Here is a 12031-nt window from a genome sequence, read left to right as displayed (position 1 = left end):
GGATGACTGTAAAACGGTCTTCCTTAATCTGTCTAGCTGGACCGCGCCTAGGTTTAGAGACCACTTTTTCTTCATATTCAAATTCTGACTGTGTCCTCTCCTTTTTAACTGACAAGGGCTTCTTAGAGCACCTGCTTTCTTTTCTCTTTATCAGAGTCTGAGGTGTATGAGCTGGAGGAAGAATCAGAAGGTTCCCCTCCCTTTTTCAACCTCTCGTCTATACTCTTTCCTTGCTAGATCTCTGTTACTAAAAGGGGAAGGTGATACTTCCTTTTTTTCTTTTAGGTGAATTAGCTTTCTACGGTTTTCTTGGAACTCTACCCTTATTGATGGGAGGAAACCTTGCTATGCGTGGCCTCCCATAATTTTCACAAGCCTTTCATCATTGGTACATATCTAATAAAATATAACACAATGTGTTTTGCATTTGATCTAGCTGTTCTGCTAACATGTGACATTTTACTTTTTTGCTGGTTCCTGGCATATTTAGGATATCATTAGCAGTAAGTTCATAAACAAACTGCATTACTTCTGCTCTGGCCCCTTGAGTGCTGTTGAATGTGAATTCACTGAATTAAGCACTTGACCAGTGCAAGTTAGAAATGTTCTACCGCCCCTGGTATTATTTTCTCTTTTATGCGAGCTGTTTTTCCATTCTTTAGACGGGCTTCCAGATTTTGTTAGCACTATCTCTGCGAGGTATTTTCTCGTCTTCTGTACTTTCTGAGCCGAAACTATGATCAGGCTCTCTACCTATCTGCACTTTGGGTTTATTATCGTTTAACTCTCTCCCTGTTGAAGCTTTGTACGATCTAAACCCTGTCTCTCTTATTTCCCCTGATATTTCCCCTGTCATCAGGGATCTGAACCCGGTTACGACATCTTTGTGTTTAGGAATCGTTCCCGTTTCTAAGAGCAACTTTTCATAGTTTTCATCTATTTGACCATAGTCACATCCTTAGGCCCCTTCCATTTTAGTGTACTCTGAAGGGGTGGGGGATTCAACTGTGATCAGAGCTTCCTGATCAGTAACGCCGTTTCTAGTTACTCTTATGTCTATTCCTTTAACAATTGGTACTGTGGTATCACTGTCCCCAATTTTCTACAGTAACCTTTTTACTTCGACTTTTACTGCTAACGCCTTGGACAAATTTTTTTTAATCCAGCTTCATTAGAAGTCTATAAAGTATCGTCAGTAGCCAGTAGTTCTTCATTGCCTACTTGCCCTGCGTTTTTTAATGTCTTGTTGAGTTGATCTTGTGGGAGCAAAATTATATTAATTATTCTCTCCATGACTGTGTGAATCTGGCTTCTCCTCTGAGGATTTTGGTAACTATCTCTTTATATGAGGTTTCTAAATGGGTACTCTATGGTCCCACAGCGCTGCCCTCGAGATCTCTTGTTACCTCTGTCGTGCCTAACCATAGAACCTTATCTCAGGCGTCCCCGTGATACTTTCTATGGTTAGGAGGAAGTATCTGTTCCTGTAACTTCCTCAAAGCACTATGGAGACATTATTTTGCATTTGGATTTAGCCGTCGTCTTAGTACTTAAACTATTATTCCCTTAGGTTCTTGTGGGTATTATTGGGCAATTAGAAATTGACCCAATCCCGGACGAGCCCCCATGTGGTGAGATCTGGTACTACTCTCACTTTCCTGAATAACCCCTGGTATCTCTGTGTCTAGGTGGTCTTTTGCTGTCAGGTCAGAATAGATATAATTCACTCATTAGCTTGTTATAATTTATACCAGTAAATCTAGGTGTAGTCCCTACACTCCCAGGAAACAATAATAAACATTACTAACTAGACATATGAATTCAAAGCATGCTTACCTTCCAGCTGAATCGCTCTTGGAACCCTTGTATATCTTCGATGATAAAGGATTAATGTATTGCTCTGTCTATTGCTATTAGAACTGTTTGTAAAAGCTGAAGTAAGACTTCACAGTGATTGTCTTTAGAAATAAAAATTTATTTATACAAAAGATTAAAACACTGTTAATACAAAAATCAATACTTGTAGCAAATCAAAAAGAAAATGTTACAGGATATAAAACTTCAGCTTATTCAATCTCAACAGGGCAGTCCTGTATGAGTGAATATTACAAAAACTAATTACCTTATCAGCAGTTCAAGCAATTCGAGTAAATATGAACTTGTTCTCATCCGAGGTTTACCAAGTTACATCAATACAGCAGAGCAGTTCAAACCAAAAAGAAATTCAGCCAGGATAATACTAGAAGAGGTTTGATTCCTCTCTAGGTATGCATTCGACATCAAAATCAAAAATGCAGCAACGTACAGTCGAAAATGCAGTCATATTTATACGGAACTGGGTTACATTGTTCTAATACAGTTTCTTGGGTTTTTTCCAGAGGAACTCAGTCTCATGACTGAGCCTTGCAACATCAATCGTCTCTTGCTTCAGACGGGGGTTTTCGCTGATATCTCTGTTTCCCATATATGGGTATTCTTGCGTCCTTTCCGTCCTCTGCGCTTTGGGCTTCCATGTATGTGTGCGTGCATATGTATCTGGAAGTGTGTTTGTACGTTCAAAATACCTATTCAAATTCGCAAATCCTGCCACAATATAGATGGTCATCAGGGAAGGCCAGTGGGTCCAACCGGTCCCTGAAGACCCTTTCTCGCCTGAAGGCTCTCCTCAGCACAAGTGCTTCTTCATCCACCACATCTCGCAAGAATGGGCATGCCATTGTCAGAGCAGAAAGGAACACACAATTTTGGGCCTTCATATAGGCTAGTGGCCACACCTGGTGCTGGGGGGGTGGGCAAAAGAGGCCGGTGCCTTATAACGATGACTTGGTTGTACTGATTGCTGGGAAAATAAAAAAAACCTTAGAAAGATGCCACCGTCCTGTGTGCTCACAATAAGAGCTCATATGTCATGGCTCACTTGACTTTACGAGAATATACCTAATTTTTATTTTGAGCTGTGTCATCTTCTTGGAGCTGGGGGAGGAAAGAAAAATAATGATTAATACATTTGTGTTACAGTTAGCATACAGTGTACATTGAAGGCATATCTCACCTCCCTCTCAAGTTTTTTTATTTCAAGGTCCAGTTTCCTAATTGTCCTCTTTTTTATTTCGGACTCCAGTGCAAGATTTTCCATCTTTTTCTTCTTGTACTGAATGTCTATGTCTGCCAGTTCTATTTGGCGCCGGAGGTGGTTGCCATACAACTTTCTGATAGCTTGTGAGCTCTGTGAACACAATACAATTAGCGCAGCTGGAATTTGGCAGGATGTGGTGTCCTTTTATTAATACGCACTATGTTGCCAGGCTGGTTTTCCCACTGTATAGCATCTGGGTCCTGTAAAAGAAATTTGATTTTTTGATTTTGATGAGGACTCCTCACCATTGTAGAGTAAATAGTACTTTCACAGTCTTAACATGATACCTCATGCCTTCTGGAATCCAGAGAGATGGTCTCCTCCTCATCATCGTCTCCATCATGTGCTGTTGCTGCTGCACTGGGGCTTTCACCCTATCACATTTAATCGGATTCATATTGAAGCTAGTAGACAAGACATGCCAGGCCTACAGTATGCCTTTGATGGAGTACTCAATGGATCAGCATCGTCTGGTGCTTGTGCTGGTGGCTCTAACAGGAACACAGTGCTGCCAGACACTGCAAGGCAATAGGTAAACCAAAGTCAGACAGTCCAAATTGATTCAATATGAATGTGGTTGTATCCCATGTAGAGATGGAAGGACATACCTTGAATGAAGCGGGTGGCATCTTGGGAGGAACCTATGCTCATCTCTTTCCCCCCAGGGATCCCCTCTAAGACGGGCCTGCCTTTATTTAGCTCCAAGGCCATGTCCTCTGCTGGGGTAAGGTCAGCCTTTGGTGACCCACCACCCGTGCCTTGTCTGTGGGTATTCTTTTTCACTGCTAAAACAGTACAGACAATGTGTGAGCAGGCACCTTCTGGGTACAATATATGCTTGTGCTTTGTTAAATATTAGTCAGGGACCATACCATTCTGCAGAATGTTCTTGTATTTGATTTTGACCTGCTGCCATGTCCGTTTTGGCCCGTCCATGTTTAATCTACATCACACGCGCACGCACGCACGCACGCACGCACGCACGCACGCACGCATGCTTAAAATCATTTCTTGAATCTCTATAAGAAGCAGAGGTCACTGACTTATTTTTGTTTTCCAGTGATTTGACAGTGATTTGATTACAATGTATGTTTTCGCTGTACATAGCTGTTTCTGAGTTCTTAATGTTTAAAGAGTTAGACTTTTTTTTTTTTTTTTTTTTTTACTCAGCAGCTCATTCTGACTCACAGTTCTGATGATGAAAGTGGCAAAGAGCTTTTTTGAGATGCTAAAGCCGTGTGCTGCCCAGCGGCCCAGATGTGCGATTTCGGAGAGGCGTTGCTGGGATGTGCTCCGCTTCCATGTGAAAGTGAATGAAGGCGGCAGCCATGGCCTTCTGTATGTTAATCTTTTATTTGATATTTGATCATTTGATGCATAATGGTCTGGCACCTGTGTCAAGAGGAGTCCAATATTTCAATACGTTATTAAAGCACAGTCAATGTGATATATGTGTAACCGGAATGAGTATGTTGCGCCTTTAAGTGGGCAGATGACGTAATGGGCAGGCTGCGTTTAAAGTCTTGCGGGCGTCAAGGAAACAGCGTTTGCTCTCGTTTTACGCTCGATGAGCGAGTTTGTGTTTCTTCCTCTGCTGGCGCGTTGAAAGAACAGTTTGACCCACTGTGCCCGACAATTCAGAGTGAGTAAATACTGTAAGTTTTAATAGTAGTTGATCTTAAAGGAGATATATGTCAGTATAAATTGTATTCACTATAGTAAATGTGTTCTAGGATTTCTCCTGCACCAATGACTGATGTGAGAACATAGTGCGCGTGCCATTTTAAGTTTGGTTTCGGCCACCTGACGTGAGTGAATGATCAAGTTGGTTTATGTTTTATTTCAAATTGTTAAAATATTAAAATGCGTATTTTTAGGAGCATTATTAGTTGGCTGAGCTACGACTGCATTGCAACACTTTTGCCTTTCAATGAGACTGATGCATCTTAATCATCCATTAAGTGAGCCTTAGCATATCAGCAACGTGAGTATTTTTATATGATTGTTTTGAATGTAGAATGTTGTATGTGTAATAAAAATTAAGTGGTTTCGATTACAGGTCAAAAACCTCTCTTGGCAAGTGGCCATCGTTTTTTTCCCCACCGAACTTGGGATTTAATTGTTTGCTTTATTTTTTGTTTATTTGTTATACTTTGATTTTTGTGACATTCATTTTTCTGCAGGGTCTGCCTGTTTTATTTAGTGGCATACCACTGTATGGGAGGTCTTGTTGGGTTGTGTGTTTTACATATTATGGTTTGATTGGTTTAGATTTTTTGGGGGGTTTGATTTGTTCCTCCCATGTGGTGTAATTACCATTTTATGATTCCTGGTTGATTTGTGTTATTTTGAGTGTCGTTCTTATCATTGTTTTTTTCTTTATCATTTGATCTAAATTATGATGTGTCTGTTTAATTAATCTGAATTTTATATTGATTTATTTCTTTAATTGTATTCTTTTAATTTGATTCTGATTTGTTTGGAGCATTGTTTTCATTTCTTTTTTGAGAATTATTTTGGTTAAGTTTACTTTAAATCCATTTAGAGTGGAGTTGAATTGTTGTTGTTTGTTTGTTTGTTTTCTTTAGTTTGTTTGTGTTGTGAATAACATTGTTACCAACCAAGTCACTTCAGCCATAAGAGAAGAACAGTACTTGTCATTTAATAAAGTAAATCAACTTTTTTGTACTCTGGCTTCTAGATCATTTATTTGAACTGCCTGTGCAAAGAGATCATTGTTAGGGTCCCCCATCCTAGAATGTGGGGGTGGCGTAGTCAATTTGGTCGACAATATAACAGCCACTAAGTTTAGGTCACATATGATTACAGTTGTTGTTGTTGTTGTTTTTTACGGCTTAGGGCAAAAACCTCTACAGAAAACGAATATGTTTGTGCAGTGCGTAGGAGTGCAGAGCAAGAAATATGCCCATGTGAACTTTCAGCGGCCCATCAGCAGCAGCAACGTGCCGAACTGCTTCAACAAAAGCAGTCCAACCAAAATACTATGCAAGGCTCTAGCTCGGAGGATTGAATCACATATTCCTAACTCTCTTTAGGCCGCCACATTAGGGAGGGGGTCCGCGAACAGCCTGCTAGGCACTCGGTGGTAGGAGGTAAGTGGACCGCTGCGCGACGCCCCCTAGATGATTTTTCGGGGCCCGGCCGACCGAGGGGGGCCCCTGCGGGGCGGGCCAGAGGCGTCGCCTCGGGCCCAGGGGCCTCGGCGGCCCCGCGGGAGCTCGACGAAATTCGGCCGATTCGCCCGCATTCTGGGCATCGGCCACAGGGGGGCGACACCCGGCCACCTGCAATCGTTTCGACGCGCGCCGAATAGGTTGCAGGCGGGCGTCCACGGAGCGCACGTGCCTCCCCCTGACCGCCTTTTCGGCAGATTCCCTGACCACACCCGCCGACCACGAAGCGCCCGTTCGTCCCACTGAGCGCCCGTGACCGCCCCCGACCACGCCCACTGACACGAACTGCCTATTCGTCCCCCTAACCGCCAGTTTGACCAGGAAGCGCCCGACCGCCCCCTGACCACGCCCTGACCACGCCCACTGACCACGAACGGCCTATTCGTCCCCCTAACCGCCCGTGTGACCACGAAGTGCCCGTTCGTCCCCCTGACCGCCAGTGTGACCACGGACAGCCTATTCGTCCCACTGACCGCCTATTTGACCACGAACGGCCTGTTCGTCCACGGCCAATCTAAGTGACAGCCCATTGCCCTGCTTACTGACCACGAACAGCCTATTCGTCCCCCTGACCTCCTGTGTGACCACGAATGGCCTATGTGTCCCATCGGCATAACTATGCATCATTAGACTTAAAATGTCATGTCCACGGAAAGCCTATCTGGATCATGTCAAATAAGCTATAGTTGGTATGTTTTGGACAAATAGATGAGACAGACAAAACCATCATTTTAAAATTTAAATTTTTGAACCATAATTCGATGAACATTTATTTAACATGATTTATAAAAGTACAAATTGAACAGAACAAAGGACAGTAAAACAGAAATATATTTGAAAATACAATATGTAAAACATAAATACAATATATATAATATATAAAACGAAATAAATATAAAACTATGGCATAAAATATTTGAACTATATACATTTATACAAACTATTTACAAATCAAGCAGGTCGCTGAGGTCGACAGTGCACAAGTCTGTGTTGTCCTGAAGAAAAGGGAAACAAAGAAAAACTATTAAAAAATAAATAACACAACAACAAAACTTGGTTTCATGCATGTAAACTTATCACCTATTACTTACCTTGTGCACCTGAAGACGCCTGAAAACACTGCTCATACTCGCTTACCTCCCTGAATAACTCGTCTAAGAAGAACAAGAAAAAGTTCTTTTTTTTTTTTTTTATGTCCTGTTCATGGAGAAAAACAATACAGGACAAGTTTAAACAATTGTTCACCTGATACCTACCGAGGCTTTGCGCTTCTTTGGGTGGCTCATTGTTCTCCATAAGAAGGGCTACAATCAAAAATAAAAAAAAGTTATTAATGTGTTGTTCTTGTATAGACAGCATAATTACATGTTGATCACTTACCCAGAAAGCTTGGAGCCCCTTCCATTTCAAACTCGTCTACAATAAACACACACACACACACACACACACACACACACACACACACACACACACACACACACACACACACACACACACACACACACAACACACACACACACACACACACACACACACACACACACACACACACACACACACATACACACACACACACACACACACACAAGCAGACTCAATAGTTTGATCAACACCTTGTAAAAAAATATGTTATACTCCCATTGCAAGAAAATCATTCAAAACCTACCCAGCAATTGGAGGCACTCCTCTGGGATAGGCAGAGGGGTCTCTACAGGGCCATCCAGAGCTGACAGGACTGGAGGGTCAAGTTGTTGACCGTTGTTCAGTTTTTGTAGCTGTTCCTCTGCTAGCTCTTTCTTTAACTGTTTGGTCAACAACTTGACCCTTTTTCCCTGAAGAGAGTTTTATTCAAAACATTTTTTAAATGAATTCACAAAAACAAGTATGCTAGTTTGAGATTAGACTTACTGTCAGCTCTGGATGGCCCGATTTTAAGTGTCGCTCCACATTTTCAAAAATGATGTCACACTCAGGACACCTGATGTTCCTTAGCTTTATTCTACCCCTGGCAAGTTTCAGCAATATTTTCCTTTCCTCTGAATTTTCTATTTGGTGCTGTGACCTCAGGTGGTGCCTTAGGTGCACAACTTTTGATGGGCACAACGGGCAAGTCAGTAGCATCTTTGACAAATGGAAACAAAGTTAGTTCAGTTTGAACTTCTAGAAACATGATATGACCTATTAATGCATTGTCCACGGACAGCTTACAGGGACCCTGTAATATAAGTTGCAAGTGGGCCCTTCCTGTGCCCAACTGTAACTTATTCGACAGGGTCCCTGTAAGCTGTCCGTGGACATGTCATGTCCACAGACAGCTTACAGTGACCCTGTCATGTAAGTTGCAAGTAGGCCCTTCCTGTGCCCAACTGTAACTTAAGTGACGGGACCTCTGTAGTCTGAAATATTCTCAAAATAACACTTTGAAATTACCTTGTCGAAGGGGGTGGCAGCAGCTGTTTACACCGTATGACTGAAATTAAGTTTAAGGGTTAGGGTCGCTTTTTACATATTCATAAAAAAAAAAATAATAATTGCATTTTCAAAAAATATTTAAAATGTATTAATAAAAGGAAAATTACAAGGGATAAAGTTAAACATATCCACGCACAGTAGAGATCATAAACATGCATTTTTATTTCATAAACACTTAAAATAAAATAAAAAAATATTAAAATTTAAAATAAAACTGTAATAACAACCTGTCCAGTCTGACCATGGAAAGCCTATTAAGCTGTAGCTGGGATGATACACTCCCTTTTCAGGTAAGTGTACAGTAAATTACTTAAAATTGCACTCCAATTTCAGGTAAGTGTACAGTACAGGTTTTAAGGGAGCGAGTCGACCCCTAGTCAGTCCACACTAGACCACCACCAAGCGAGTCTGCGAGCCCGTTGTCTGCTGTCCAGTCGTGGAAAGATGCCCATCGAAACGTGCCCGATCTGTTTGCGCTCTTACGCCCGCCTCGGCCAGCACCTGGTCGTCACCCACGGCGTCAAGAACAAGGAGGAGAGGAAGCTCCTCCTTGCCATGGAGTCGGGGCGAGTGAACGCCCGTGCAGGCCTCTGCCCGGTTCCGGCGTGCAACAAATTCTCCAACCGCCTCGACCGCCATATCCGTACGCACTCTGAGGTCTCGGTGGGGGTGCAGGACGAAGCGCTCCGCTTCTGCAAGAGGAGAGTGTGTCTTTCCAAGCTGACTGCCCTGAGGGCCTCCAACCCGGCCGTACCTATGGTCTCCACCCTCGACCTGGAGGAGCAGCAGCTCATGGAGGAGGACCCGTCGTGCCCCCAAGACCCAGAGGACCTGGAGGAGGAGGAGTGCCAAAAAGGCAGGCTGCAAACAAGTAAAGAGCCTCCTCAGAACTCAGGTGGCCGACCTGAACAAGCAAGTCGACACCCTAAGTGAGACGCTCATATTGGTCACCAGGCGTTATCGAATCCTCAAGAGGAGGTCGACCTCCTTGGGCTCGACCCGCATCGGGCAGGTGGCCCAAAGGCTCCTCTCCTCTCTCGGCCCGGAAGAAGAGGAGCGCGGTCCCGTGGAAGAGGACGTCAAGTCTTCCCCCGAGGTGCCCTCTGCCGTTCAGCAGCCCCCTGCCTTGCCCGAGGAGAAACCTGAGGGAGACGGGGAGAAGCCTTCCACGAGTCGGCAGCCGCAGGACGTCGAGGAAGATCAACCCCATTACCCCGACCACGTGGTGGTGCTGAGTGAGTGTGACGCTTTTATCTGTTTTATCTTTTTAACTTGTGGCTGTGCTAACACTAACTCTTGCATTGTCCACGGACAGCTTACAGGGACCCTGTAATATAAGTTGCAAGTGGGCCCTTCCTGTGCCCAACTGTAACTTATTCGACAGGGTCCCTGTAAGCTGTCCGTGGACAATGTACTACTTCCTCTGTTCTCACTTTTTTCTCTCTTTCTCTTTTTGCAGACGAGATCGTAGAGGAGTACAGGCGGCACAGGGAAGGCCCAGACCCTGGCACCAAGTTGAAAGAAAACGTTGGCTGTCAGGTGTACCGCATCAAGAAATTTCTGGCGGTCATGTCGAGGGGCAAGAAAAACCTGGCCGACTTCCGCTTCCTGGACGACACTGCCAGGATACACAGGTGAGTAGCTTTTCTCCCGTCGTGGGCTCAGTTTGAAAACAATCTATCGCCTCTGTAACCATTCTTGTCTTCTCGCAGTTGGGTCAGCTCCCTCCGACAGGCCAAAATGGCGGTGACCACCATCCAGCACTACGTGCTGAACGTCGGCTGCTTCATGCGGTTCCTTTCCGAAACCCCTCCGCAGTCCTGCCGCCTCTCCAGAAAAGCCCTGGTCGGCCTTCGCAGGGAGATGGGGAGCCTGAGGAAGTCCCTGAAGAGGGGCTTGGCCGTCCACCAGACGGCGGTCAAGGAGGGCAAGGAGACGAATATCCTTGCCAAGGCCACCCTTTTGAGGTGCCGGGAGCTCGCGGCCAAGGCCATCCCCGAGCTACTGGGTAAGTTGTCTTTTACCTTCTCCCCGACTCGAGGTACTCACCTGTTGCCGAACGAACGTTTGAACCTTGACGTTGTGCTTCTCTCCCATCTTTAGACCTCCTGGAGAAGGAGCCCAGCCTGAAGAACCTGTGGAGGTTTTACGGGCACTTTGCGGCACTGCTCTCCTGCATTTACGGCCACAGAGGGGGTGTTTTTCAGAATATCACCATCCAGGAGGTTGTGGGGGCCCGTAAATCCTCCTCTGAGAGGGCGCACCTCATCAATGTGAGCGTCTGACTTTTATTTGTTGTGCCCGATTTGTTTTTGCCGCCTCTCCTGACTGTCGTTCCCCCCCCCCCGTGTGTCCACAGATAGCCCAGCACAAGACCAACATGGCCTTCGGGTCGGCCCAGATCGCCTTGACGGAGGAGGAGTTTGGGTGGGTGACGAGGTTCCTCCAGCTGAAGGACCAGCTGCCGGGCGGTCCCACGGCCAAATACCTGTTTTTCACGTCCACCCAAAACCCCTGCAAGAACTTGAACTGCTACTTCCAGGAGGCCTGGAAGTCGATGGGCCTTCCCGGCTGCCCCACCTTCACCGACGTCCGGACGTCCATTGCCAGTCACGTAAGTGTTTTTGGGCGCTCTGGCGCGTATTTCGGCGGCCTTCCCTGGTGGCGGCATTGGTTTTGACTTTTCTCTGTCTCTGTCTTTCCAGATCAAGTTCACCCACAACAATGACGACCGGGTGAAGCTGTCCAAGTTCATGTGCCACGACACGCGGACGGCGGACAAATTTTATGTGGCCAACTTGACTCCCCAGCAGGCCATGGAGCACCGCAGGCTGTTCGACGCTGCCCTGGAAGGTGCGGAGAGGGGATCCCCGTCGAAGGAGCCGACCTCGGGGAAGCGGCCTGCCAAGGGTAAGGGCAAGCAACCCCTAAAGAGGAGAGCTCCCGAGTCCCCGGACGAGGAGCTCACGTCGGGCAGCACCACTCCCGAGGGGACCCGCATGGAGCTCCAGGAGTCTGGGGCGTCCAGCCCCGAGTCCAGCGAGGTAAGTTGGCTACCTTTGACTTGCAGTGAACCTAGCGTGTTAAAATCGTTTGCAACATCACGATCGCTTGCTCACCATGTCTTTGTGTGTACGCATTTGTTTTACCTTGCACAGCACGGGGAGGAGGAGGCCTCGGAGAAGGGATCCCAAGACGAGCAGGAGCCACAGGAACCGAGCACCCCCCC

The 12031-nt window shown here is 45.5% G+C and overlaps 1 protein-coding gene and 3 long non-coding RNA genes across 4 annotated transcripts in view; 1 reads left to right on the top strand and 3 right to left on the bottom strand.

Moving 5' to 3' along the window:
- Positions 1–12031, bottom strand: part of LOC309497079 — a 284477-nt gene that overhangs the window by 201382 nt on the left and 71064 nt on the right. The gene's annotated exons all lie outside the window — the stretch shown is intronic.
- Positions 2614–3515, bottom strand: LOC309497827. The gene is made up of 3 exons (XR_014205722.1): positions 3424–3515; positions 3295–3336; positions 2614–3226 (listed from the first exon to the last, which is right to left on the bottom strand). It is a non-coding gene; the product is annotated as an uncharacterized lncRNA (long non-coding RNA).
- LOC309497305 lies at positions 7422–8740 on the bottom strand. The gene is made up of 4 exons (XR_014205479.1): positions 7997–8740; positions 7711–7746; positions 7587–7634; positions 7422–7484 (listed from the first exon to the last, which is right to left on the bottom strand). It is a non-coding gene; the product is annotated as an uncharacterized lncRNA (long non-coding RNA).
- Positions 9247–12031, top strand: part of LOC309496447 (uncharacterized protein) — a gene marked incomplete at both ends in the record, with an annotated part of 3401 nt that continues 616 nt past the window's right edge. Inside the window, 7 exons of the mRNA XM_082166438.1 lie at positions 9247–9647; positions 9757–10037; positions 10262–10436; positions 10515–10810; positions 10906–11075; positions 11162–11416; positions 11508–11934. Of these exons, the coding sequence (XP_082022564.1) occupies positions 9247–9647; positions 9757–10037; positions 10262–10436; positions 10515–10810; positions 10906–11075; positions 11162–11416; positions 11508–11934 (2005 nt within the window). The remainder of the gene's footprint in view (positions 9648–9756; positions 10038–10261; positions 10437–10514; positions 10811–10905; positions 11076–11161; positions 11417–11507; positions 11935–12031) is intronic.

The sequence above is a fragment of the Leuciscus leuciscus genome (genome assembly GCF_965113295.1).
Source record: "Leuciscus leuciscus genome assembly, chromosome: 4".
NCBI lineage: Eukaryota > Metazoa > Chordata > Actinopteri > Cypriniformes > Leuciscidae > Leuciscus > Leuciscus leuciscus.
Note: the sequence above shows the minus strand (reverse complement) of the source record. Positions and strands in the feature narration are given on the sequence as shown.